This window comes from Chiloscyllium punctatum, chromosome 16 (genome assembly GCF_047496795.1).
Source record: "Chiloscyllium punctatum isolate Juve2018m chromosome 16, sChiPun1.3, whole genome shotgun sequence".
Lineage (NCBI taxonomy): Eukaryota > Metazoa > Chordata > Chondrichthyes > Orectolobiformes > Hemiscylliidae > Chiloscyllium > Chiloscyllium punctatum.
In genome coordinates this window covers 42,181,361-42,206,168 of record NC_092754.1, presented here as the reverse complement: position 1 = coordinate 42,206,168, position 24,808 = coordinate 42,181,361, and the positions used below count along the sequence as shown (strand labels likewise).

The 24,808-nt window shown below is 40.2% G+C and overlaps 1 protein-coding gene and 1 non-coding gene across 5 annotated transcripts in view; one reads left to right on the top strand and one right to left on the bottom strand.

Moving 5' to 3' along the window:
• Window positions 1–910: 910 nt before the first annotated feature.
• tmem269 (transmembrane protein 269) overlaps window positions 911–24,808 on the top strand; it is an 84,110-nt gene continuing 60,212 nt past the window's right edge. The window contains exons 1-2 of one of the 4 annotated variants that reach the window (XM_072586815.1): window positions 911–1,098; window positions 21,226–21,281. In XM_072586815.1, the coding sequence (XP_072442916.1) occupies window positions 21,257–21,281 (25 nt within the window). In that variant the 5' untranslated portion in view covers window positions 911–1,098; window positions 21,226–21,256. Of the gene's footprint in view, window positions 1,099–21,222; window positions 21,282–24,808 lie in introns of all 4 variants that reach the window. The other 3 variants (XM_072586814.1, XM_072586817.1, XM_072586818.1) reach the window with 3 other exon arrangements.
• On the bottom strand, window positions 15,733–15,834 carry LOC140487268 (U6 spliceosomal RNA). Its single transcript, XR_011962844.1, has one exon. It is a non-coding gene; the product is annotated as a U6 spliceosomal RNA (small nuclear RNA).

Genomic DNA, 24,808 nt, shown 5'->3' with positions numbered 1-24,808 from the left:
CGTGTGGGTCAGTGGGGCAATAGGTTCGGAAAACATTATACTCAATATTTCTAAGACTTTTGTAGTTATAATATTGTAGTGAGGCTGGGATTTTTTGTATGGTTTAGCAATGAAGATATAAGTTCACCCTAACTTATAATTTTGAAGATGGTTTCAATCTTTTTTTTGCTGAATGCTGGAGATGGTTGACACCCATTTGTTATGGTTCTGAGATCCAGGAGGTAGCAGCAAATATCGTGCAACCCAAGAGCAAATGTGCTGATACACTGTTTAAAAGCTGGATAATGTTTTGTGTTTTTTTGTTACCTAACATATTTAATTCTTAATTAATGTTAAAGCGTGAAAATGCACAATGATTTCTAAATCTTGAAGAGGGCTCAACTGCTGATTGTACGAAGGTTGACTCCTTCCTGGAGACAAGGAAGTTCTTCATATGGCTTATTTATTTGACCTAAGGCGTGGGAGATCATTTAGCCCATCAAATCCAGACGAACCCAAAGCAGAAGGTTCCAATTTGTCCCCACCCCACCACACACTATCCCTGTGGCCCTACAACTTTATTTCCCTCAAGTGCCCACAGTTTGTCTTTGAAATGATTCATGGCTTCTGCTTCCTACACCCTCATGAGCTAAAAGTCCCCCCCCCCCCCCCCCAATGCTTTGCTAATCAGGCTCTGATGGCTTTCCTCTCTCCCTTTGGGGTCCAGCCCTTCAACAAGTAAAACACACCGCACTGTCAGAGAAAAAAAATATCAAAACTACAAAGAAGAAGAAAAACAGGACACGTCCAGTGCCCTACCTGCCTGCCTGCCAACCCCCCGTCGTGGCGCCGGCGCCCACCTGCTGCGCGTGCCTCGCCGCGCGGTGCCAGGCAGCCCCGCCCCCTCCTGCGGTCGAAGCCGCTAGAAACCGGTGCGCGCGGCTCCTGCTCCGGCTGGCCAACGGTTTTTATTGCGCCGCTGCCGGAGCCACATCCAGTGCGGCGGGTGGAGGGCGCAGGGAGGCGGGTGCGTCGCTGTGGAGCTCGTTTTCAGATAACGGCGCCATCTGTGCATCCCTATCCCTCAACCCATCCCTAACTCGTCCTGTCATTCCTGAGGTAAGTTATTCAGCTCACGCGTTGGTTCTGGCGAGCGTTCCATTGTGTGCTGATTTTTTTTTCATTCTTTTGGAACAGTAATATTGGTGCTCTGCCGCTAAGATTAAACGGGTGTCATCCGTGCAAATTACTGAATCCAGGCAAGCTAATTTGGAAGAAACTAGTTTGAGGGTCGGATCCTAGGGAGGTCGTCGCCGGTCGCCCTCGGGCTTTTTTGTTTTGATGGAGGTTCCCTCGGTCCCCTTTGATGCGTTTGGATCGGATCGTCTCCGTCTCACCCCAGCCGGGTTTTTTTGTTTGTTTGGGAGGGTGGTGGAAGGTGTAGTAGCAATTCATCCATCCACCTCCTTCCCAGGCTGCGCTCCCGTCTGAATAACCTTTTTAATATGAAGGCATTTTTTTTTGGCACTCGTTGGCAAATCTTTGCAAGTCGGTAATCGATGCAGGGGGATTACCCGTTGCATCCACCTGTAACTCTCACTAATTCTTATTGCAGAACTGGTTTGGCCCCTGATGGTCTGATTGAAGCCAGGGGGCGGAAAGAACTAGTCAAGGACCTAATGTGGGAAGTCCTATTCTTCAGAGTTATCTCTTCCCTCCCTTTCTCTTCTGTATTAAATGTTAATGCATGTTTTTAAACCATCACATGGCTTGTTGGAACAATCACAGCTCACACCCAAAGTTCAACAATTTGAGTCTATTTCTCAGTATGTGCATACGGTGGAGATACCATACTTATGGTATGTATAAGATACTGTACATAGGGGGTAGCCCCCTCTCTCCAGATTTATCTCTTCACTAAAATAATTTAGTACCACTCCTGTTGGAAAAGGAAAGGGTTACCATGTCATAAAGACGTTTTTTTCTGCATTTTTGGTTGTGAACTGAAAAGGGAAAATGATTGTGTTTAAACCAAGGGATAAGGAAGGGATTGCTATCCTTTATAACAAAGCAAGCTGCCAGCAATTATTATAAGTACTGTTTACACTGTTATCTGTTCAACCAGTGGGAGTGGTCTAGTTGCTGAGGAACCAGAATTAGGTAGTGTGTACCAGATGAAATTTGGCAGGCAACAAATAAGTAATTGGTCTGTGAAGTGACCAGTTTTGGATGATAAATATTTGCCTGCCAACATTCATGTGATTATCTATTTGTCAAAAGGGATCATCTCCATACATCCTGTGGAGGGGGAATATTAAACAGTTATTTTTTTCTGCACCCATAACACCAATATTTTCTTGTCTGTCTGCATTGGGGGAGGTGTTTGGTGATTTAGTGACACAGTTTATAAGAATAGAATTTTTAACTAGTAAAGGATCATCCAGTAAGGCTTTGTTGGTGGAGCTGAGAAATAAGAAGGGGATGGTGACGTTATTGGGGTTGTACTGTAGGCTCTGAAATAGTCAATGGGAATTAAAGGAGCAAATATGCAGGGAGACTGGGGAGACTTGCAGGAGCAATAGGGTTGTCATTGCTGGCGATTTTAATTTTCCTAACATAGACTGGGACTGCCAGAGTGTTAAAGGCTTGGATTGGGTGGAATTTGAGTGCATTCAGGAAAGTTTCCTCAAGCACTATGTAGAGGGTGCAACTCAGAGGGGCAAAACCCAACCTACTTTTGGGAAATAGGGTAGGACAGATGACTGAGATGACAGTGGGGGAGGACTTTAGGACAAGTGACCATAGTTCTACCAATTTTAGAATAGTTATGGTGAGGGACAGACTTGGTCCACAGGTTCAAGTTCTAAATTGGAGCAAGGTGAATTTTGATAGAATTAGATATGAGCTTGCAAGGGTTGATTGGAGTAGTTTGTTTGCAGGCAAATGGACCCCTGGCCAGTGGGAGGCCTTTACAAGTTAAATAGCTAGAAATCATGGTCTATATGTTCCTGTGAGGAACATATGTTCCAGCAGAGACTAGTGGTATGTCTCTGAGGTCAGTCCTGGGCCCATTGCTATTTATTAACTAAATCAGTGATTTGGACAAGAATGTATTAGGCATGATTGTTGGCAGCACTAAAGTAGGTGGCATTGTGGACAGTGAGAAGGTTATCAGAAATTGCAGCAGGACCTTAAGGTTGGCAGGAATAGGGAACCCTGGATGACAAGAGATATTGAGGCCCAAAATAGTGGATAAATGCAAACCCATTCACTTAAATGGCAACATATGTTCCCGGTAGCTCCCGGTTCTGGAATATTCCCTTTATTAAGTGTTCAGGCTGCGGTAATCTGTAATAACTGCGTAATAACTGAAACTGTGGTAACCGGACCTGCAGGTGGGGGGTGGGAGGCACCCTGTATATGAAAGGGGAAAAAGAATAACTAAACAGAGAATAGGACCACTGAAGGACCAAAGTGGACATGTACGTGTGGAACCCAGGAGATGGGTGAGGTCCTCAATGAACATTTCTCCTGTCTTTACTGTGCGAAAGACATGAGACTTGGGAACTTGGGGAAGTTAGTGGTGATATCTTGGGCACAATTCATATCATGTAAGAGGAGATGTTGCACATATTAGAATGTATGAGGGTCGATAAATCTCCTAGTCCTGACCAGATAGATCCAAGAATCCAACAAGAGGCTGGAGAAGAAGTTGCAGGAGCCCTGGCTGATATATTTGCACATAGTTACCCATGGGTGAGGTCCTGGAACACTGGAGAGTAGCGAATGTTGTTCTTTTAGTCAAGAAAGGGTGCAAAAAAAAACCTTGGAACTATTGATCAGTAAGCTTAACATCTGTAAGTTATTTGAGAAGATTCTGAGGGATCCAATATACATGCGCACAAAAAGACTGGGTTTGATTGGGATTAGTCAGCATGACTTTGCGTGGGAGATCATGCCTCACAAATTTGTTAGACTTCTTTGAAGTGGCCTAGAAGGTTGAGGGCAGGGTGGTAGAAGTAGTCTATATGGATTTCATTTAAGGCTTTTGATAAGGTTCTATGTGGTAGACTTCTCTGGAAGGCTAGATTGCAAGGAATCCATGGAGAGCTGGCAAATTGGATACACAATTTGCCTGATTGTAGGGAGCAGAGGTAATAGTGGAAAGACTATCGGACTGGAGGCCTGTGATTAGTGGTATGTCTCTGGGGTCAGTCCTGGGCCCATTGCTATTTATTAACTATATCAGTGATTTGGACAAGAATGTATTAGGCATGATTGTTGGCAGCACTAAAGTAGGTGGCATCGTGGACAGTGAGAAGGTTATCAGAAATTGCAGCAGGACCTTAATCAGCTGGAGAATGGGCCAAGAAATGGCAGGAGTTTCATGATGGAGAAATTAGGACTGCAGATGCTGAAGATCAGAGTCGAAACATGTGGTGCTGGAAAAGCCAGTCAGGCAGCATCCAAGGAGCAGGAGAGTTGATATTTTAAGCATAAGTTCTTCATCAGGAATTTCATGGTGAATTGTAGGGCCTTGAGAAGTGTAACTGAACAGAGGAACCTTGAACTTCAGGTGCACAGTTCTCTAAAAGTAGAGTCACAGGTAGACAAAACAGTGAAGGAGGCTTTTGGCACACTGGCCTTTATCAGTCAGGGTATTGAATATAGAAGTTGGGAAGTTATGTTGCAGTTGTACAGTATGTTGGTGAGGCCATGCTTGGAATACTGTGCTTAGTTTTGGTCACCTTGCTATAAGAAGGATGTTATCAAATTGGAAAGAGTGCAGAAGAAATTTAGAAGGCTGTTGCCAGGACTCAATGGTCTGAATTCTAGGGAGAGACCAGCTAGGACACTAGAGCATAGGAGACTGAACAGGAATCTTGTAGAAGTGTATAAGATCATGAGGCATGGATACGATGAATGCACTCAGTCTTTTTCCCAGGGTTGGGAAATAAAGGACGTGAGGGCATCAGTTTAAGGTGAAAATGGAAAGGATAAAAGTGACAACTTTTTTTACACAGATGATGGTGTGCATATGCAATGAGCTGTCAGCAGAAGTAGTTGAGGCATGCGCATTAACAACATTTAAAAGGCATTTGGAAAATACATGGATAGGAAAAGTTGAGGGAAATGGGATTAACATGAATGGACATTTTGGTTGGCATGGACCAGTTTGGGCCAAAGAGCGTGGAGAGAGGCCCTATGAGGTAAATGTTACATTTCATAATTTATCTGCAGCTCAAATAATTTGTTTTAATAATTAGTAAGCCTTGTTAAGTACAGCAACCTGATCCATACTTTCTATCAACCTGGGTCTAAAAAGAGACGGGGATATTGTGGAATTTTGGATACATTTATAAAATATTTAACTTTGTGACAACTCCTGGAATAGCAGAGCTTGCTTTCCAGCTGTTACCCCAGTGAGGTGTAGTAACACTGAATAAAAGGTTATTGTTCTGAAGCGGTTAAATGTTCCTGTAACGTTTGCTCTACCTATTCGACTGATGTCATACACATTCTGCGGGTGGAGACAAAATGTTCAACTCCAGCCTTTGGAAGGAGCTAATGTGTCTACACCTGCACCCCAAGGTTCTTGGGGAGGAATTAATATTTCTGCTGTTCCTGAAAAAGATACTTGGCTGTGGTGTAGCAACTTGCACCCATTTGTCATTGCCAAATTTCCTGAATGTCAATGCCCTATCTTCTAAAATGTGGTCAGAGTATAATTATAAACTGTATTTGTGCAACTTCTTCTATTTTAATGAGTGTTCTAGTGTCTGTCATCACACTACAACATCTATGCTGAAAAATAACTGATTTCCAAATGTTCATTGTTTTGTCCCAAAAATCTAATTAAAGTCAGAAGTGTTTGGTTAAGCACCTTCCTGTGAGTTGTTTCATGCTCTCAACACAAGTAAGACTGACAGGCAAGGCCAACATTTATTAGCAATCACTAATTGCCCTTGAAATGAGCAACTTGTTGGGCCAGTTAAAAATCAACTATATTACTGTGGGTCTGAAGTTGTGTGCAGTGCAAACTACAGAAGGACAGCAGATTTTCTCCTCAGAAAAAAAAATGATGAATTAGATGGGATTTTATAACAATCCAGTGGTTTCATCTTATTCCGGAATCATTAATTACACTTTAAATTTCTTCTTTTATCCTGGTGGGATTTGAAGTTCTATCTCTGGATTAACATTAACATTACCACTGTGTTGCCATCTTGTGTGTAGATTTTATAACAAATTTTAAGGCTCTAAAAGAATGGAAACAGAAGCTACCTACTGATGCTGTATAATCGAGGAGCAGCTTCCGCGCAGTTGATCGTCCAGCCAATACCAAGTGACCTTGTCAAAGACCATTTTGCCCAATGGAACTGGGCCAGTCTTCTGAAAGGATTACTGCTGAATCGTCCTGTTCTTTGTGTATTTACCCTAACATTTTTCTTTTAATATTTGTCAAATAGCTTTTGTTCGACTTCCTCCACTCTTCTGGATTGTAACACGTTTAAGGAGATGTGGTTGAGCACGGACATGATCAATTTGTAGAATCATGGAGGGGAATCTGATGTTTTACTTAATCTGCAGATAAACCCATCAGAATTTTTTTAAATGTTTGGTTGCTTTGATAGGTTAAAAATGACTAGGAATTGGTTACAAAGTAATGTAGTTAGTAAACGATCAAGGCCTGAGTTAATGCTTGCTGAAGGATGAAGGCAGTTCTGACTGTCATTGACTAAAATATCATTAAAAACAGAATGTCCTGTACTCGAGCATACTTATTAACTTGGAATCATAATAAAGTAGTAACCATTAAAAGACTTTAACAGTCAAAAACAATTATATCGACCTTTTTGCTTTCAATGGTGCAGTATTCAGGCATTGAGGTAAGTAGCTTAAAAACACTTATCTAGCAATAAAGATGTGGTATTTATCCCAAAGAGTTATTCCCATTGCTCTTTTTCAAGTCATGATGTAAAGGTGTCAGTGTTGGACTAAGGTGGGCAAGGTCAGAAGTCATATGACACCAGGTTATAGTCCAACTGGGGTTGATTTGAAATCACAAGCTTTTGGAGCACTGCCCCTTCAAGTGAAGTGAGGAGAGGCACACAAGCATAGAATTTATAATCACGGAGATCAAAAAATTATACAAGTGGTGTGAGTGAAATGTCAACAGACAGAACAATAAGTCTCTGCAGGTGATGAGTGTCAGATGGTGTGAGTAAAGTGTCAACAGTGGGATCACAAGTTACAGGGTGACTTATGATCAGATTAATTGAGGCAGAGAGATGATTACAAAGCACTAAAACTAAGATGGTACTGGAGACAAACCAAATGACTGAAATAACATGGGCTTATGAGTCATATGCTGAGGATCTAACCAAAGTAAAAAGTAATTCAAAAAACTGTACAAGTTAAGATCGATCATAAGTTATCAAGGTGATCGTGTCAAACCAGGATACTAAGGATTATAAAGATTCAGAACAGTATGGGGTGGGGTGGGGTGGGGCGGGGGGGGGGGGAGGGGTCGCATGGAGCATGACAAACCCAAGATCAATGGCTGAATGCCCTTCACTGCTGCAGTGTTCCCCAACTGGGAGGGAACATTCATGTATGGTGATTGCTGGATGGTATCCATTCATCCATTATTGTAGTATTGACACAGTCAAGAAAATAGATGTTGAAAAATGGTTAGTGATACAATCTGTTCATGGGCTACCAAGTTTACCAGAAACAAAAACAGAAGTTGTTGGAAAAGCTCAGCAGGTCTGGCATCATCTGTGAAGAGAAATCTAAATCAATGGGTATGCTGACCTTTCATCAGAACTGATGGCACCTATGAAAGTGTCAATTCATATGCAGAAGAAAGGGTTTGGTGAAGTTGTAAGGAGTAAACAATTCATGGGGATAGGACTCAGAGAGAAGAACAGTTGGATAGGCAAAGGAGTGGACAATGACCTGACTAGGAGGGTGAATAGCTGTTAATAGAGACTTAGTGGCTAACAATAAGTAGTGTGTAATGACAGACTGTGATAACAACAAGGACTGGTGTCTGTGATATGTGGCTAGGAAATGGGAGCGTTCAGACTCTAAAATTATTGAACTCTAGAGGCTGGAGGGTCCCAAAGCGGAAAATTAGGTGTTGTTCTTCCAGCTTGCACTGAGCTTCGTTGGGATGCTGCAGCAAGCCTGAGACAGAAACAGGGTTGGCCGGGGAACAGGGTGATATGTAAATGTGGCGGGCAACTGGAAGCTCCGGAACCTTTTCACAGGCAGAACGTAGATGTTCTGCAAAGCACTCACCCAGTCTATGCTTCATTTCCCCAAATTTGCCACATCCACTACTGATGCATTAGATTTTGGCAAACAATTTTACTACTTTGATAGTTTTAAGCTTCATAAAATAAGTGCCAATAGATCTAAGTGGCTCCAAAGTTTAAACAAAAGAAAATAAAATGAGGCAGATCTAGAAAATAATAATGCGGAGGTGATCTTGATCATTTGAAGTACATCTGCTATGAAGGAAGACTTTTGGTCCTTTTTGAGTAATCTCCAATGAGTTAAACAAGCTCTCTCTTGGTCATAAAAGAAATCAAAACTATTATAAATGTGAAATGGTTCATGACTTCAGAACATCCCAATGCTCTTTTATAGCCAGTAAGTTATTGTTGTAACACAGGACATGCAAATGACCTTTTTGCATGTTAGGATCTCTCAAACTGTAATTGAATGATGGCAGTTGGTGGGTAATAGTTTAAATCTTTTTGTACAAATATAATTTTGATTGGATTTGGAGTAAGTTAACACTAAGCTGAAATCTGCAGTTTGAATTTTTAAGTTCCCAGTCTAAGTTTTTTTTTGTTTTTGCATGGTGACCAGTGGAAGAAATATTGGATGTTAATTTTTTATTAAAAACAGCTACAACTGCATCAGATAGACCTTTTTGTATTAGGAGTATATAAAACGAGCCAACTTTGTGCTAGAGTGTGACTTGGAGTTACAGGTCATTCTGCTCTCACGCGCATTTTGTCAATACAAATTGACTAATGCAATTGACGAAAGGGGATGCTCTTTCTCAAGCTCAAACTTTTTTTAAAAAGTGTGTTGGCTATAACACTATTGTATCACCAACATTTTAAGTGCTATTTTTATTGTGCAGATTTTATATAATGCAGGGTCATAAGATTGCAACCATTGCGTTACAGAAAAACTATCTGTAGGTAATTAACCGGCTTATAGGTAGAAGGGCAAGAGGTGTTCCTTTTGCTTTTCTAAAGAGTTTAGGATTTTTGCTCCATTCTACAGGAAAAGAGTCTAGTTATTTGGTGAGTATCTGTTAAGCGATTTAAGGATTACTCCTAATGGTATAGCAACTGGTGATAATGTCAGTAAAATGTTTACTTTAGCCACATAGCATTTTCTTAAATAACTGAAGCATTAATTAGAACAAATTAGGGATGGCAAGACAGATGTGTCAGAATTGCAGATTGTGGGAACTCCTGGGTTTTAATTTGGTCTAGGACAAAGAGTCTGCAGTTAATTGTTGAAGTTCAAGCAGCTTTGGCTCAGAATTTGAGCTGGAAGTTGTACTACAGATACTAATCACTAAGTGAATGAAAAGTTACAAGGTTCTTTGCACTAGGGAGCAGTTGCACTTAGGGTATTTTGATTCGGTTAGTGTTCAGGGATAGGAGCGTGTGACTGCATGTGAAGTAAGAGAAACCAAAGGGCAGAAACATTAGCCTTTGCTCCAATACTTAGCCTCCAATACTGAGGCCTTCAAATTTCTCTACCATCCTTAGCACCTTCCTTTCTGGCCTAAGGAGGAATTCTCAGCTATCTTTCTGGCTATCCTTTTCCTCACCAAAACAAATCAGAAATTACTGGAAAAGTGCAGTGGGTCTGGCAGCATCTGTGGCGAAAAAGCAGGGTTAATGTTTTTGGTCCAGTGACCCTTCAGATTGGAACCTGAAACGTTAACTCTGCTTTCTCTCCACAGGTGCTGCCAGAATTAGTTTTTCCAGCAAGTTTTTGTTTCTGATTTCCAGCATCCAGTGCTCTTTTTTTTAACCTCCCTTTCCTTCCACAGTCTATTCACCTTGCTTTCACTATCCAATCTTTCATCCTTTTCTAGTTTATGGGACTGACCAAAAAAATACTTTTCATTTTATGGTTCAGCTCAATTATCAGCCATCTCCGCTGCCTGCCTAGCTGCAACCCTTTGGTCTTCTGTATGAGTTCTAGTTACAAAGTGATTAATTTTTAATTTAGGCTTAAACTTCTGTAAGTTCATTGGTTTTTACTTCTGTGTAAGAAATGATTGTAAGAACACAGAGAAACCAAAAATACAGCAGGAGTAAGCTATTTGACACTTTGAGCTTGCTCCATCATACAGTATTACATGGCTTATCATTCAACTCCATACAGTGTTATGCTTTCTGCACAAACCCTTTGATCCCTTTAGCCCTAAGAAATAGGACTAATTTTTGAAAACATGCCACATTTTGGCCTCAACCACTTTGTGGCAAAGACTCCACTGCCTCACTATTTGATGTCAAGACATTTCTCATTCTCTCAATCCAAAATGTCCAATTCCAAATCTTTAAATTGTGATCCCTGCTTCTAGACTCTCCATTATCAGGAACATTTTTCCTGTGTCTACCATGTCTAGCCCTGTCAGAACTTTGTTTCTAATAAGATCTTGCCCCTTCCAAAATCCAGTGGATCTAACTGATGCAGTCTCTTTATATATAAGTCTTGCCATCCCAGGAATCAATCAGGTAAACCTTTGTCGTACTATTCCATAGTTAAAACATCCATCTTCTAAGGAGACAACTACACAGTACACCAGGTGTAGTCTCACCAGAGCCCTGTGTAATTACAGTAAGACATCACCTGTACTTGAATCCTCTTCCTATGAAGTCCACCATATCATTTTCCTTCACTGTCTGCTGCAGCTCCAAGCTTACTTTGAGCAGCTTGTATAGAAGGGCACCTAGGTCTTGTTGCACCTCCCCCTTTCCCAATCTATTGCCACTTGTATAGTAATCTGCCTTTGTTTTTCCTAACAGAGCGAATAAGCTCACAACATAATGCTTAATCTGCCATACGTTTGCTGACTAATTCAACTTATCCAACTCACAGTGCAACATCTTTGCATTCTATTCACAATCATGCTCCCACCAAACTTTGTGATTTTTGCAGATTTGGAGATATTACATTTAGTACCCTAGTCTAAATCATTAATATATGTTGTGACTAGTTGGGGTCCAATCGCTGATCCCTGTGGTATCCCACTAGTCACTGCCTGCCTGTCAGAAAAAGACCTGTTTATTTCTATTTTGCTTCATATCTGCCAATGGGTTCTCCATCAATGTCGAGTATGTGCAGTCCTATGTGCTTTAATTTTACATTCTAATCTTTGTTTGGGACCATTATCAAAGCCTTCTGAAAGCCCAAGTAAACTACATCCATTGGCTCCCTTCTGTTACTTGCATCCAAAATTTCCAGTAGATTTGTCAAGCACGATTTCTCTTTATTAAATCAATATTAACTGTCCGATCCTGTCACCATTATCCAAGTACTTTGCAGTTTGGTCTTTTATAATGGACTCTCTTATTTTCTACTGACGACAGGCTAGCCAGTCTACAATTTCCTTTTTTCCCACTACCTTTTTTTTAAGATATTGGGATTGCATTAGCTATCCTCTAATCCATAGAAGTTGATCCAGCATCAACAGAATCTTTGAAAGATAACCAAAGCATCCACTATTTCTTGGCCACTTCCTTAAGCACCCTGGGACGTAGTTTATCAGACATGGGGATTTGTGTCCTAGCATTAATTTCCCCAACATAATTTTCCTACTAATACTGATTTCTTTCCATCCCTCCCTATCACTTGACCCTATCCCTATCACTATAACATTGTATCCTAGTTTTGTTCTGTCTTCACAGAGGATTTATTTAATTGATCTGTCGTCTTTGTTCCCCATTGTAATTTCCCTTTTACTGATTTTCTGGCATTAGCCTTCACCACTAAACTTTTCCTGTCTGCATTGTAAAACCTTCTTTACATATCAGTTTGTATGTTCCCTCAAGCTTCCCCTTGTATTCTCTTTTCCCCCTGATAATCGCTTTGGCCCCATTTGCTAAAACCTAAACTTTGGCCATACCTTAGGTCTTTCTGCTGCTTTGTATGTCCCTCCCTTGGATCTAATGCTATTCCTAATTTCTCTTGTCAGCCATGGTAGTGGCACCCTTCCTGTTTTATTTTCATGCCAGACAAGAATGAACAATTAACAAGCAGTGTTCTCCAACTTTCATAGCCAGCTTATGCTTCAGACCATTGTAGTTTCCTTTTTTAAATTTATTCACTACATCACTCCCCATCTGATGGAGAATTCTTTCATATTATGGTCACTGTTTCCCCAAGAGGCCTTGCACAACTTGATTGCTAAATATCCTGTCCTCATTGCACAACGCCCAGTCTAGGATAGCCTACCTGTTCTCTCATTGGTTCCTGAATATATTAATGCAGCAAACCATCGTGCACACACTCCAGGAATTCCTCCTCTTATGGAATTATTACTGATTTGATATGCCCAATCTATATGCAGATTGAAGCTGTCCATAATTACAGTATATCCTTATTGCTAGTGTGTCTAAATTTCCAATTAATGCCACCTTCAACATTGCTGCTACATTTTGAGGTATACATATATACAACCCCCATTTTTGCTTTTTACCCTTTGGTGTTTCTGTGCTGTACCCACACAGATTCCATTTTGCCAGAGTGAACATCCTTCCTAACCACTGCATGACTGTCATCTTCGACCAGCAATGCTACCCCAACCCCTTTTTTTCCTTTTTGTCTCCTTAAACACTGAATACAGCTGGATATTTGGTTCCTGTCCCTGGTCACCCTTCAGCCACCTCTCGACACTCAAACTTGTCAGACCTATTTGTATATATTTGTGAACTAATTCATTGTTATTGCAAATACCCCACACAAGGCCTTAGGGCTTGACTGTTTATCATTTAGTCCCATTCACATTATTTTGCCATGTGGACTTGTTTGGACTTCCCATTCTATCTGTTGTTTTCTTTCCCTTTTCTTCTACCTCCCATTTGCCTGCCATTTTAGTTTATATCCTCCCAACTACACTATTCCCTTAGGACACCAGTTCCAGTTTTGGCCAAGTGCAATCACCCAACTTGCCCAGAACCAATTCCAACATCCCAGAAATCTGCAACTACTCTCTCACAGATATTTCTCCTCTCCCGTGCAGCAGAGCAAACCATGGTGCAGTGAATTTGGTTCTTGCTACTTTCCTTAAAGGATTCTTCCCTGCAGTATCCAAAGCTAAAATTATTTTGCATTACCAGTTCAGAAGCATTATATAACTGCCAGGTCATATTTTAGCTTTGAATACTGTTGGGAGCAATGGCTTCTGAGGAAAATAAGAACCCAAATTTGCTGCACCATGGTTTGCTCTGACGCCTGGGAGAGAAGTGTGTAGGAATTTTAGAAGATTCAATCATTGGGGAGCAGGCAGACATTCCTGTGGCCTGGCATGATGCTTGCTGGTACTAGGATCAAGGAGGTATATTGGGCAGCATGGTGGCTCAGTGGTTAGCACTGCTGCTTCACAGCGCCAGGGACCCAGGTTCAATTCCAGCCTCTGGTGACTATTTGCATGGGTTTACACATTACAACCAAAACAGCAGGAACCACTCAAATATTCCTACTTATATTTACTTCTCCTGTCTCATTCTCTTTGTGAGAAGGCTTAGCATTTTGTCATCCGGGAGAAAGTGAGGACTGCAGATCAGAGCTGAAAATGTGTTGCCGGAAAAGTGCAGCAGGTCAGGCAGCATCCAAGGAGCAGGAGAATCGACATTTCAGGCATGAGCGCTTCTTCAGGACATTCCTGAAGGGCTCATGCCTGAAATGTCGATTCTTCTGCTCCTTGGATGCTGCCTGACCTGCGCTTTTCCAGCAACAATTTTCAGCATTTTGTCATCCGGTCCAGCCAACAGTTACAGGTATAAGGGGTGCTCGTCATCGGAAATCTTACGAGTGTAAACTGTGAAAGAAATAAGTCTGAATTTTGGGATATTGAACTCTATTTTAATGTCTCCAAGGTTAGGCATTCCTCTGGTTTCCTCCCACAATCCAAAGATGCGCAGGTCAGGTGACTTGGCCATGCTAAATTTCCCATAGTGTTAGGTGCAGTAGTCGGATGAAAATGGGTCTGCGTGGGTAGTCTTTGGAGTGGTGTGGACTTATTGGGCCAAAAGGGCCTGCCTCCACACTGTAGGGAATCTAATCTAAAGTGTCTGCAGGACACTTTGAAATGGGAGGGTGAACATCCAGTGGCCACAGTACACATTAGTACCAACGACAGAGGTAAAAAGGGATGCAGTTCTAAAGGCAGAATATTGGGATTAAAGCGTAGGTCCTCAATTTTTAGATCACTATCTTTGATTAATACATGCTTCTGATGGACAGAGGAGAAATAGTAGAATGGATCAGATGAATATGTGGCTGCAGAGATGATGGGTGGAGGGGGCAACAGTTTCAGATTTCTGGGATACTGGGACTGATTCTGAGAGAGGTGTTTCTTTGTTTCTAAACTTTCACCTGTTTATGTACGGAACTAATTTGTCTGCACCTAGAATAGCCTTTTTTTAACTATTGTAATCTCATGGAACCTCCTCCATCATGTGTAAACCTCATGCTGTCTCTGTTAACCCACCTCGTATAAAAAGTGCTCAGTTTTTGTTCAGCATTTGTTCTGCCACTTTAAAAAAAAAAGCCTCCCCCCGCCACCGGGCATTTTAAGCACCTACTTCCTTGGGTTTTGAGTTGGGGGTGCATTTTATAGATCAGAAGTTAACCACCAGGAATCACGAACACCAGCTAGCCATAAAAAGACACGACCCTCTCTCCTTCGTGGTCCTACACACGGATGAAAAGAAACCACCATTTCGACTGGGACAACACATCTATCCTGGGACAGGCTAAGCAAAGTAATGCCAGAGAATTCCTAGAGGCCTGGCACTCCAACCACAACACCATAAGCAAACACAGATCTAAATACCACCTATCGACCCTTCAAAAAACGAACAGGAAATGGCATCACCACAAACCCCAGGAATCCCATCCAGGACAAACATAAATAGAAAGCAGGAGACAACAGCTTTGCTTCACTTGGAGGTCGCCACTGATGATGTTACCCAGCCAGGTATTGAAACGTCTGGATATCAAACCTACAGCTCAGCGAGCAAATCTACACCCTAAACCTCAACCTGAGCTACAAACCTTTCAAAAAAAAATCAGAACTATCCTCTGTTTCTAAAGTGTTTTTTTTAAACTCCAACTTCTTAATTCAGTAATATTTTAGTCTCCTGAAATTCTGGTACAGCCTCCTCAGCCCCATTTTCTTTTCCAATGCCAGTGTTTTTTTAAAATTTAATTTGCAAATTCATTCACCTTTTAAATTTCAATTGCGTTTTCTAGCTCCAGTTGGATTCTTAAACTTAGATAACTTACCATTTGATCCTTTGTAAGAGATGCAATCACAAATGCTGGGCTCAAGCTTTGATCATATGCATTTTTTAAAATTTAATCTATTTTTCTAATCAACCAGTTCAAAGATGCTATTGCACATATTTGGAGAAGGTGGGATTTGAACCTGGGCCTCCTGGCACAGGATTAGAGATGCTATTACTGGGCCACATAAGTCCCAAAAACATGGAACATTACATGAATTTGTATGTCATCCTTGCGTGGGGCCGTGCTAATCTTGTATCATTCCAGTTTTAGTATATGTGCTTCTGACGTGAGCATGTCTACAATTCTAGCTTTTGCAGGAACCATTATTTTTAAAACCTCTACCAATTCTATTAGCTTAGCCTTTTTAAATCTTATATACCAGTCAAAGGTATTTCTTTCCACTGCAGGAAAACTTTAGTTACTTCTCATGCTGTTTTATTTTATAGCTATTAGCTGCCCTTTTTTTTTAAACTTGGAGATAGTGAGGACTGCAGATGCTGGAAAGTCAGTTGGTAAAATGTGGAGCTGGAGAAAGCACAGCAGGTTAAGTAGCAACAGAAGGGCAGGAGAGTTTGTTTTGGGCAGGACCCTTCAGGATTTTTTTTTAAAAAAGTTGATATTACTCCAAATCCAATCTTAGATTGACTACGTTCAAGGTATATTATGATCATTACAGAAGAAGTTGCTGATAATGGGGCCCCAGTATTCCTCCAGTCATTATTCATATTTATATGTTTAATGACCAAAATGGGCAGATGTTGCTATACTTATTACTAACCAAAATGAAAAATGATCACCAGGCATCTTAAAGAGATGAGTTTAGAGTTCATTAATTATAAACTCATCAATTAAAATCATATTATCTTAGTTCCGTACGCACAGATACACACTTAACACAAAAATAAAAGTCTCTGCATTTGTTTATAAAAACATGAATGAAATGACTTCTCATGCCCACTGAAATTTCTGTTAACAAAGCCAAATGGCTGACAGTTGTAGATTTGATGCTAGATGAACAGTTCCGATTGCAGTCAACTTGGTTTTGAATCTTTGGGAAGTAGTCTTGGTCCACCTCTTTAGGATTTACAAGTTAGACAAATACTGGTACTGGAAACTCTCAGGCTTTCAAGAATTTCAACTAAGCAAAGAATTTCATTAGAGCTGTAACTACTGAGATTTGTTTTATTGATCCTGGGTCTATAAAACAGAAATCTAAGTCCAAAAAATATTAGAATCCCAGTCATAGACTTGTAATGCAAAAATAGACCCTTCAATCCAACCAGTCCATGCTGACCAAACTAAACTAGTCCCACCTGCCTGTGCCTAGCCCATATCCCTCCAAATGTTTCTTATTCATGTACTTATTCAAATGTTGTAACTCTACCCATATCCACCACTTCTTCCTCAGGAAGTTCAAACCACACTGTTTTGGAGAAACAAATTGCCCCTCATGTGTTTTCTAAATCTTTCTCCTCTCACCATTAAAATATGCCCCTTGTCTTGAAATCCCCCACCTTAGGGAAACAGCACATGGTTTTATACATGTCCCATGAGGTCACCACGTCCACCACCTACACTCCAATGAAAATGTTTCATCCTATCCAGCCTCTCCTTAAAAGTCAAACCTTCCATCCCTGGCAACATCCTGGTAAATCTCTTTTGAACCCTGTCAATCTTCGTAATATCCTTCCTATGACAGGGTGACCACAATTGGACAGTTTTCCAGAAGATGTCTCACCAACACTTTGTACAAACTCAATATAATGTCTCAACTCCTGTACTCAAAGGACTGAGCAATGAAGGCAAGCATGTTAAACACCACCTTAATGACCATATCTATATGTGATGCAAACTTCAAAGAATTATGAACCTGAACCCTTAGGTCTGTCTGTTCTACGATGTGGAGATGCTGGAGTTGGACTGGGGTGGACCAAGTCAAATCAAAATAGCAACAGATTTTAGTCAAACAGATTTATTTGAAATTGCAAGCTTTCAGAGCTCAGCTCCTTCCTCCGGCATTGTATCATAGAGGTATAAGCCCGTGTCTTATACCCTTTATGATCGCATGCCTGAAGGAGCTGAGCTCCGAAAGCTTTCGATTTCAAATAAACTGGTGTGTTTGATAATCTGGTGTTGTTTGTTTGATTTTTGACCTTCTGTTCTACAACACTATCTAAAGCCATACTTTTTAATTCTATAAGTACTGCCCTTGCTTTTCGGTAAAATAAATCATCCAATTTGAGGTTAATGTCTTTTTTTTTGAGAGGTTGTAAGACAGTGGTGACAAGATATCTCTAAGAAAGCAAACAATTTGAGAGACCTTGGGTTTTTTTAAAGTCAGAACAATGGAAGCAGTCTGGGTGTGGCCAGCTCTCGGACCAGGCTTTCTATTTTAATTTTAGTTTTTGGTTTAGTTTTAAGTAGAAGCCATTGGAATCTGAGTTGGGAACTGCAGTGAATGTCACTTAGCTGCTACTTTGAGTTTTCTCTTGATGTTTTCTCTTCCTGGATTGGAGAACTGCATGTGAGAATGTGTCTGAATTTGCCTTTTTGCCAAGGGGTGTGTTTATGGGATATTGCTTTATTGGAGAAGTTAATTAGTTATAGGTACTATATCTATTATTTGGTTAAGTTTACCGATAAGTTATTCTAAATTTTCCTTTCTTTTTTGTTTGTATTTTAACTAGTGTTTAAATAATTTTGTTTTGCTTAACTTTGAGAATTTTGAGTTGCATTTCAGCTAGAACACAGCACTTCACAGCTACCTTTTCAAAATAAGAAAAGGTTAGGTTCTAGGTTACTTAAAATACATTGACGGCAGTCTGATCCATAACAAATCAGATTATCCAAGATCTCTTTGTAATTTTAGATAATGTGATGGCCTCTGAACCACAATGTGGCAGTAATTCCTCAAATTGGAGGGGGGGGGGGGGGAAGGGGGGGGTAGTTGGGATGCCATTTTAAAAGCACTGTGTGGGACTTGCCTTCTGAACCCTGATCCTGCTGGGGAATTTCCTCCATGTATGATTTCAAATCAAGCTTTCATATTTCCTCAATTTTTTTGGTTTAAGCATAAAAATTAAATCCAATTTTATTATTTACAACGAGACAGCACAAACAAACTGAAAACAGACATTTTAAACAAAATACTTACTGCACAAATCCTCATGAGTTTCTAGAATTGATGCTACTACCAATGCAGCAATTTAAGATGTTCAACACTTTCCCCTGATCTGCATCTCCCATTCTCTTAACCCTTTCTAATTATACAGCATTTAAATTGAACGAATCATCAAGTTCATCCTGAGTTTTATTTTTAATCAAGACAGTAAGCAATCCTCACAAAACCTCTCAGCCAGCAAATCTGCCATTGGGACCATCCTATCTACTTGTCTTAGGCAGTTAGTACAGAAGCCCCCTAGGCCGTTCAAAGTTAGTTTTCCTGTAGTTAAGGCTGTGAACCCTAACTTTCACTTCTTTAAAAACTTTGGCTGTTTTCTTTAAAGACACTTGATTCCAATCAATTGACCAATCATCATGGCACTTGTTAAAAAGCTGTCAAAATAGGTTAAATCTTCCATCTTTTTTCGGATATTTCTTGAATAAATATACTCTGCAAAAGATGGACACAATAGAGAAGATTTTGCATGGTCAGTCTGACAAACTACCAACCAAATTTACGAAACCAGCCTCCAAGCAAGTATCTCTAGATTAGATTAGATTCCCTACAGTGGGGAAACAGGCCCTTCGGCCCAGCCATTCCACACCGACCCTCTGAAAAGTGACCCACCCAGACCCATTTCCCTCTGACTAATGCACCTTAGACAATTTAGCATGGCTAATCCACCTGACCCGCACATCTTTGGATTGTGGGAGGAAACCAAAGCACCTGGAGGAAAGCCACACAGATGCTGGGAGAATGTGCAAACTCCACACGCAATCGCCCAAGACTAGAATCAAACCTGGGACTCTAGTGTTGTGAGGCAGTAGTGCTAATCACTGAGTCACCATACCACCCTTATTACCTTAACTGTTTGGAAATTGGGACAGGAAAAATCAGATTCAAGATGAATACTTGTCTCAAAGACTAGTGTGGGAGAAGTGGGTTTGGTTTATGGTGGTAAAAACAATGACTACAGATGCTGGAAACCAGATTCTGGATTAGTGATGCTGGAAGAGCACAGCAGTTCAGGCAGCATCCAAGTAGCTTCGAAATCGATGTTTCGGGCAAAAGCCCTTCATCTGACGCCAATACTGGTAAAGGTTTTATGTACCACTTGGTGGTCTCCACCTCTGCAGTGTTCTCGTGAGCATTATAAATAGGGAAATTGAGAGGTTTTCTAAATTTTAGGGCAAAAGAGAACATTTTCAAAGATCTCAAGTTCAAGAGTGCAGACAACATAAGGTAGAAACTTTTATTAATAACATTATGAACATCATGGAAAGGAAGAGGAGATCACCTATTAAGACACTAAGATTACAAAAAGAATAAAATGATAATACTATGGACTACATCTGAATGCAGATAGTTCATTTGTTTTGTTTCAAATGCTGAGTGCAAATCGGAATTAATAATTAAGACCTGAGAACCATGGTTGCAGGATGACATGGATTGGTACCTGAATATTAAAGGGTATAGGACCTATTCAGAAAAGATAGGATAAAGTAGAGGTGTTACTGTTCGCTAATGATGGAGTTAGCACAATAGAGAGAGAGAGGACCTGAGTTCTGAAAACAGAATAAAAAAATGGTTTGGAAAGAGGATTAAAGCAAGCATCATTTGTGGAAATGTACAGGCCACAAAAATAATTGCACAGTAGGGTTGAGGGTAAAGGAAGTAGTAATGGGAGCTTGTCAGAATGGTTCGATGTTAATGAGAAATTTTAACTAACATATCGGTAAACAAAGGCAGCCTATATGGGATGTTAAAGGAGTTAAAACTATTTCTTAATTGAAAGTTCTGGAGCCAAAGCACTTGGATAAGTTCAAGGTAGTCTGGTAGAATCAATAGAAAATTATGTTTGAACAATGTTAGAATTCTTTGAATGTGTGATTAAAGAGGGACTGATAGATGTAGTGTACTTAGGTTTCTAGAAGGTATCTGATAAAGGGCTATATCAGAAGTTATTGTGAAAATAAAAGCTCTTGGTGCATGGATTGCACATTGTTATTTCAGCATGCTTTGAAAAATTGTTCATATTTTTCTCTATCTCCATTTTCTTTCACACACCACGTGCAGCTGCTTTGGAGCAGTGAAGTTCAATGCGTTTGATTGGAGTTACAGAACAGAGCATAGAACCATACAACACAAGAATAGAGCCTTTGACCCATGGAGTTGTGCCTAACATGATGCCAAATTAAACTAATCCCTTCTGACTGCCCTTGGTCCTTATCCCTCCATTCCTTGCATATTCCTAAAAATGTAAAATAAGTCTAAAGGTATTGATTATTTGGACACCATTATGCCACAACAGGTACACTTTACATGCCTGAAAGTAACAATTCATGCCTGAATTGAACAAACGCTCCAATCTGAACCGCAAGTATATATTGTTCAATTTTCAGATTTAAAAAAAATTTAATCCTTGCTTGTCCAATTTATTATTTTCCAAATGTAGATTGAAATGTTGTTAGTTGGTTAATTCCTAATGTGACTGTCTATTTGTTTTATCTATCTTTCAGCAGAAGATTAATCTCTTTCACAAGTTAAGACAAGATGTTTATACTAAGACCCCCTTCCAGTAAGTACATATCGCCAGTCACTTGAGTTTCTGCTGTAGCCTATGAGTTTTCATTCCTGAGTTTCAGCCATTTTTATTTTAGGTTTTAGATGTCAGAAAAGCTATGTATAAACCCAGTTTAAAATAGTGTATCTTGCTTTCTGATATTAGAACATACAAGTGTAAGCAATGATTAATTGCTGCAAAACAAAATACTACCAGCAACTATTTCTAATGAATTTTAGCTATGTCAGTGTTTGGTGTTTAGTTTCCAGAAGAGCTTGAAGTGATGGTACCTGGAGGAGTGAGAACAGGACCAAACTCAAATTGACATTTGGTGTATTTTGTGCAGTTCTGGTTATCATAATACAGAAAGGATGTGGAGACTTTAGACAGGTTGAAAAAGAGGTCTGCCAGATTGGTATGTATTAGCAATATGGAGAGACTGGACAAATTTGTTTGGATTGTTTTCACTAGAATATGATTAAAGACAAGATTCTTGGCAGTGTGGTGGAACGAAGGGATCTTGGTGTTAAAGTGCTTGATTCCTCAAAGTTGCCACCCAAGTGGGTAGGGTTGTTAAAGCATGTTTTGGCTTTCATTTAACAGGGGGGTAGAGTTTAAGAGCTGCGAGGTTTTCCTGCAGTTCTACAAGACCCTGGTGAGATCATACTTGGAATATTGTGTCCAGTTCTGGTCACCCTATTATAGGAAAAATAGAGGCTTTGGAGGGTGCAAACAAGGTTTACCAGGCTGCTGCCTGGACTGGAGGGCTTGTCTTCCGAAGAGAGGTTGACTAAGCTTCGACATTTCTCTCTGGAGAGAAGGAAAAAGAGATGACCTCATTGAGGTAAACAAGATAATGAGAGGCATGGATAGAGTCAATAGCCAGAGACTTTTCCCCAGGGCAGGATTGATTGGCACGAGGGGTCATAGTTTTAAGATATTAGGAGGAAGGTATCGCGGAGACATCAGAGGTAGGTTTTTTTTTACGCAGACAGTTGTGAATGCAATGCCAGCGGTGGTGGTGGAAGCAGAGTCATTAGGGACATTTAAGTGACTGCTGGACATGCACATGGACAGCAGTGAATTGAGGGATGCGTGGGTTAGGTTATTTTATTTTAGATTAGGAATAATCCTCTAGACAAAATGGTGGGCCGAAGGGCCTGTTCTGTGCTGTACTTTTCTATGTTCTATGTCAGAGGCTGATAGAAGTATAGAAAATTTGAGGCATGGATAGGGTAAATAGTTGGAGTTATTGTTCAAAGATGGAAATGTCAAATGCTAAAGGGGAATTGCTTAAGGTAAAAGAGAATATCTAAAGGAGATGTGAGGAGCAAGATTTTTACTTAGCACAGAGGATATTTGATGCCTGGAATATGCTGCCAAGGTAAATGGTAGAAGCAGATACAATAGCAATGCTTAAGAGGCGCCTAGGCAGACACATAAGCAGGCAGGGATTAGAGGGATATGAACTATGTGCAGGCTGCCGCAATTGGTTTATAATGGCTTCATGGTTGCCACAGACATCGTAGGTCAAAGGACCTTTCCTGTGCTGTACTGTTCTATATTCTGAATATAGCCATAGTTTGACTGAACATCACCTGGATAGAATTTTTGCTCTTAACAATTAAGTTCTTCTGGAGTAAAATGGTATTTTATTTTAGTTAGTTCAATAGCACCAGAAATTGTCCCTTTGCAGTTTAAAATTATATGTAGCGCACTGTTGTCTTTGTTGAGTAGGAATCTGAGAAGCTAGCCAGAGTCTACGGAACATAAACCAAGAAGCTTCCACTTGGGGGAGCCGCTAAATGATTGCATTCTTCAGAAGAATCCTGGGCTTCAAACAGTGTTTGCCTTGCAAGTTTTTTTCTGTCGTAAAATACCGATGGAGATGGCCCATTAAGGTAGAACAGCTATCTTTTGGGCCAAAAGTAAGGGATTCCTTTTTAAATAGGGATCTGATGAACTGGATCCCATTGGTGGAAGTTTTTTAATAACTAACAATGGGAAACTTTGCTTCTTAAAAACTGCGATTTTGCTTAAGATGAGAAGCAGGACCTCTACTTGAAACTTGGATTTGTTGGAATATTGAAATATGTTTGAATATGTTGACTATATAATGACATGATCTAATAGAATATAGTTTTATCAGGTTGTAAAACCACATAAGCTGACAAATTGTTCTCTTGTGATACTTGGTTGGTATAAGAAAAATGCAACAAAGTGAATCTCAATAGTAGTGTGATTCTTGCATTTGAAGAATGGCTTTTCCATTTGAAATGAAATGTAACATTTTAAAACTCTGGGAAAAAAAGTAATCTTTCAAATGACGTGAGTGGCTATACTAATATTGATTCTCTCCCCACAGCTCTCCACTCCCCAAATTGTCTTCATGTTCAAACCAAGCAGAAGTGAATGATAACAAAAATGATACTGTGTAAAAGTTACATAGATTTTATATTCTTGTATTTGCTTAATATTGCTAGGATTTTATTGCAGAATCTATTTTCATAAAGCTCCATTTTTAAATAAATGTGTTCTTGTGTTGGCATTAATTGGTTGGTATATTCAGCAAAAGTCAGCAGTGCCAGTTTCTAGTCTCAGTAAAAAGAATAAACATGTAAGAAGTGTGACCATGATAATTTCCATCCCTTTGAAAGAATTATATTTACTTTGAAGAGCTAGAATCATTCAGCCAAATGTTTGAAGAAGCATTATTTTGTTGTACATTTTTAACACCAAGTGGTGACAAAATGTTTGTGTTCCGAATAATGAATGCTAATAACATTAGTATATTAGAAATAACTCGCGAGAGAAAACAGAATACCTAAGTTAATGACAATTGTTGCTGATGGCATGTTTGTAATACTGTGTTCACTAACACACCTAAGTCAATTCTTAGACTTTTGAATGTTTGCTGTTCAGAGAGTAGAAGAAAAATAGTGTCATGTTCAAGTTATAGTTTGTTGTTGTGGTTCTGTTTGCCGAGCTGGGAATGTGTTGCAGACATTTCGTCCCCTATTTAGGTGACATCCTCAGTGCTTGGGAGCCTCCTGTGAAGTGCTTCTGTGATGTTTCCTCCGGCATTTATAGTGATTTGTCTCTGCCGCTTCCGGTTGTCAGTTCCAGCTGTCTGCTGCAGTGGCTGGTATATTGGGTCCAAGTCGATGTGCTTATTGATTGAATCTATGGATGAGTGCCATGCCTCTAGGAATTCCCTGGCTGTTCTGTTTGGCTTGCCCTATAATAGTAGTGTTGTCCCAGTCGAATTAATGTTGCTTGTCATCTGTGTGTGTGGCTACTAATGATAGCTGGTCGTGTCGATTCGTGGCTAGTTGGTGTTCATGGATACGGACAGTTAGCTGTCTTCCAGAAATGACAGCCAGACAACTAAGACCCCTTGGAATCCTAGTAGCACACAAACCCACTAACAAACAAACTTAAAAAGACCCAGTACAACCCATGGACAAAACCAATGTCATCTACAAAATTCCATGCAAGGACTGCCACAAATACTACATAGGACAAACAGGAAGAAAGTTAGC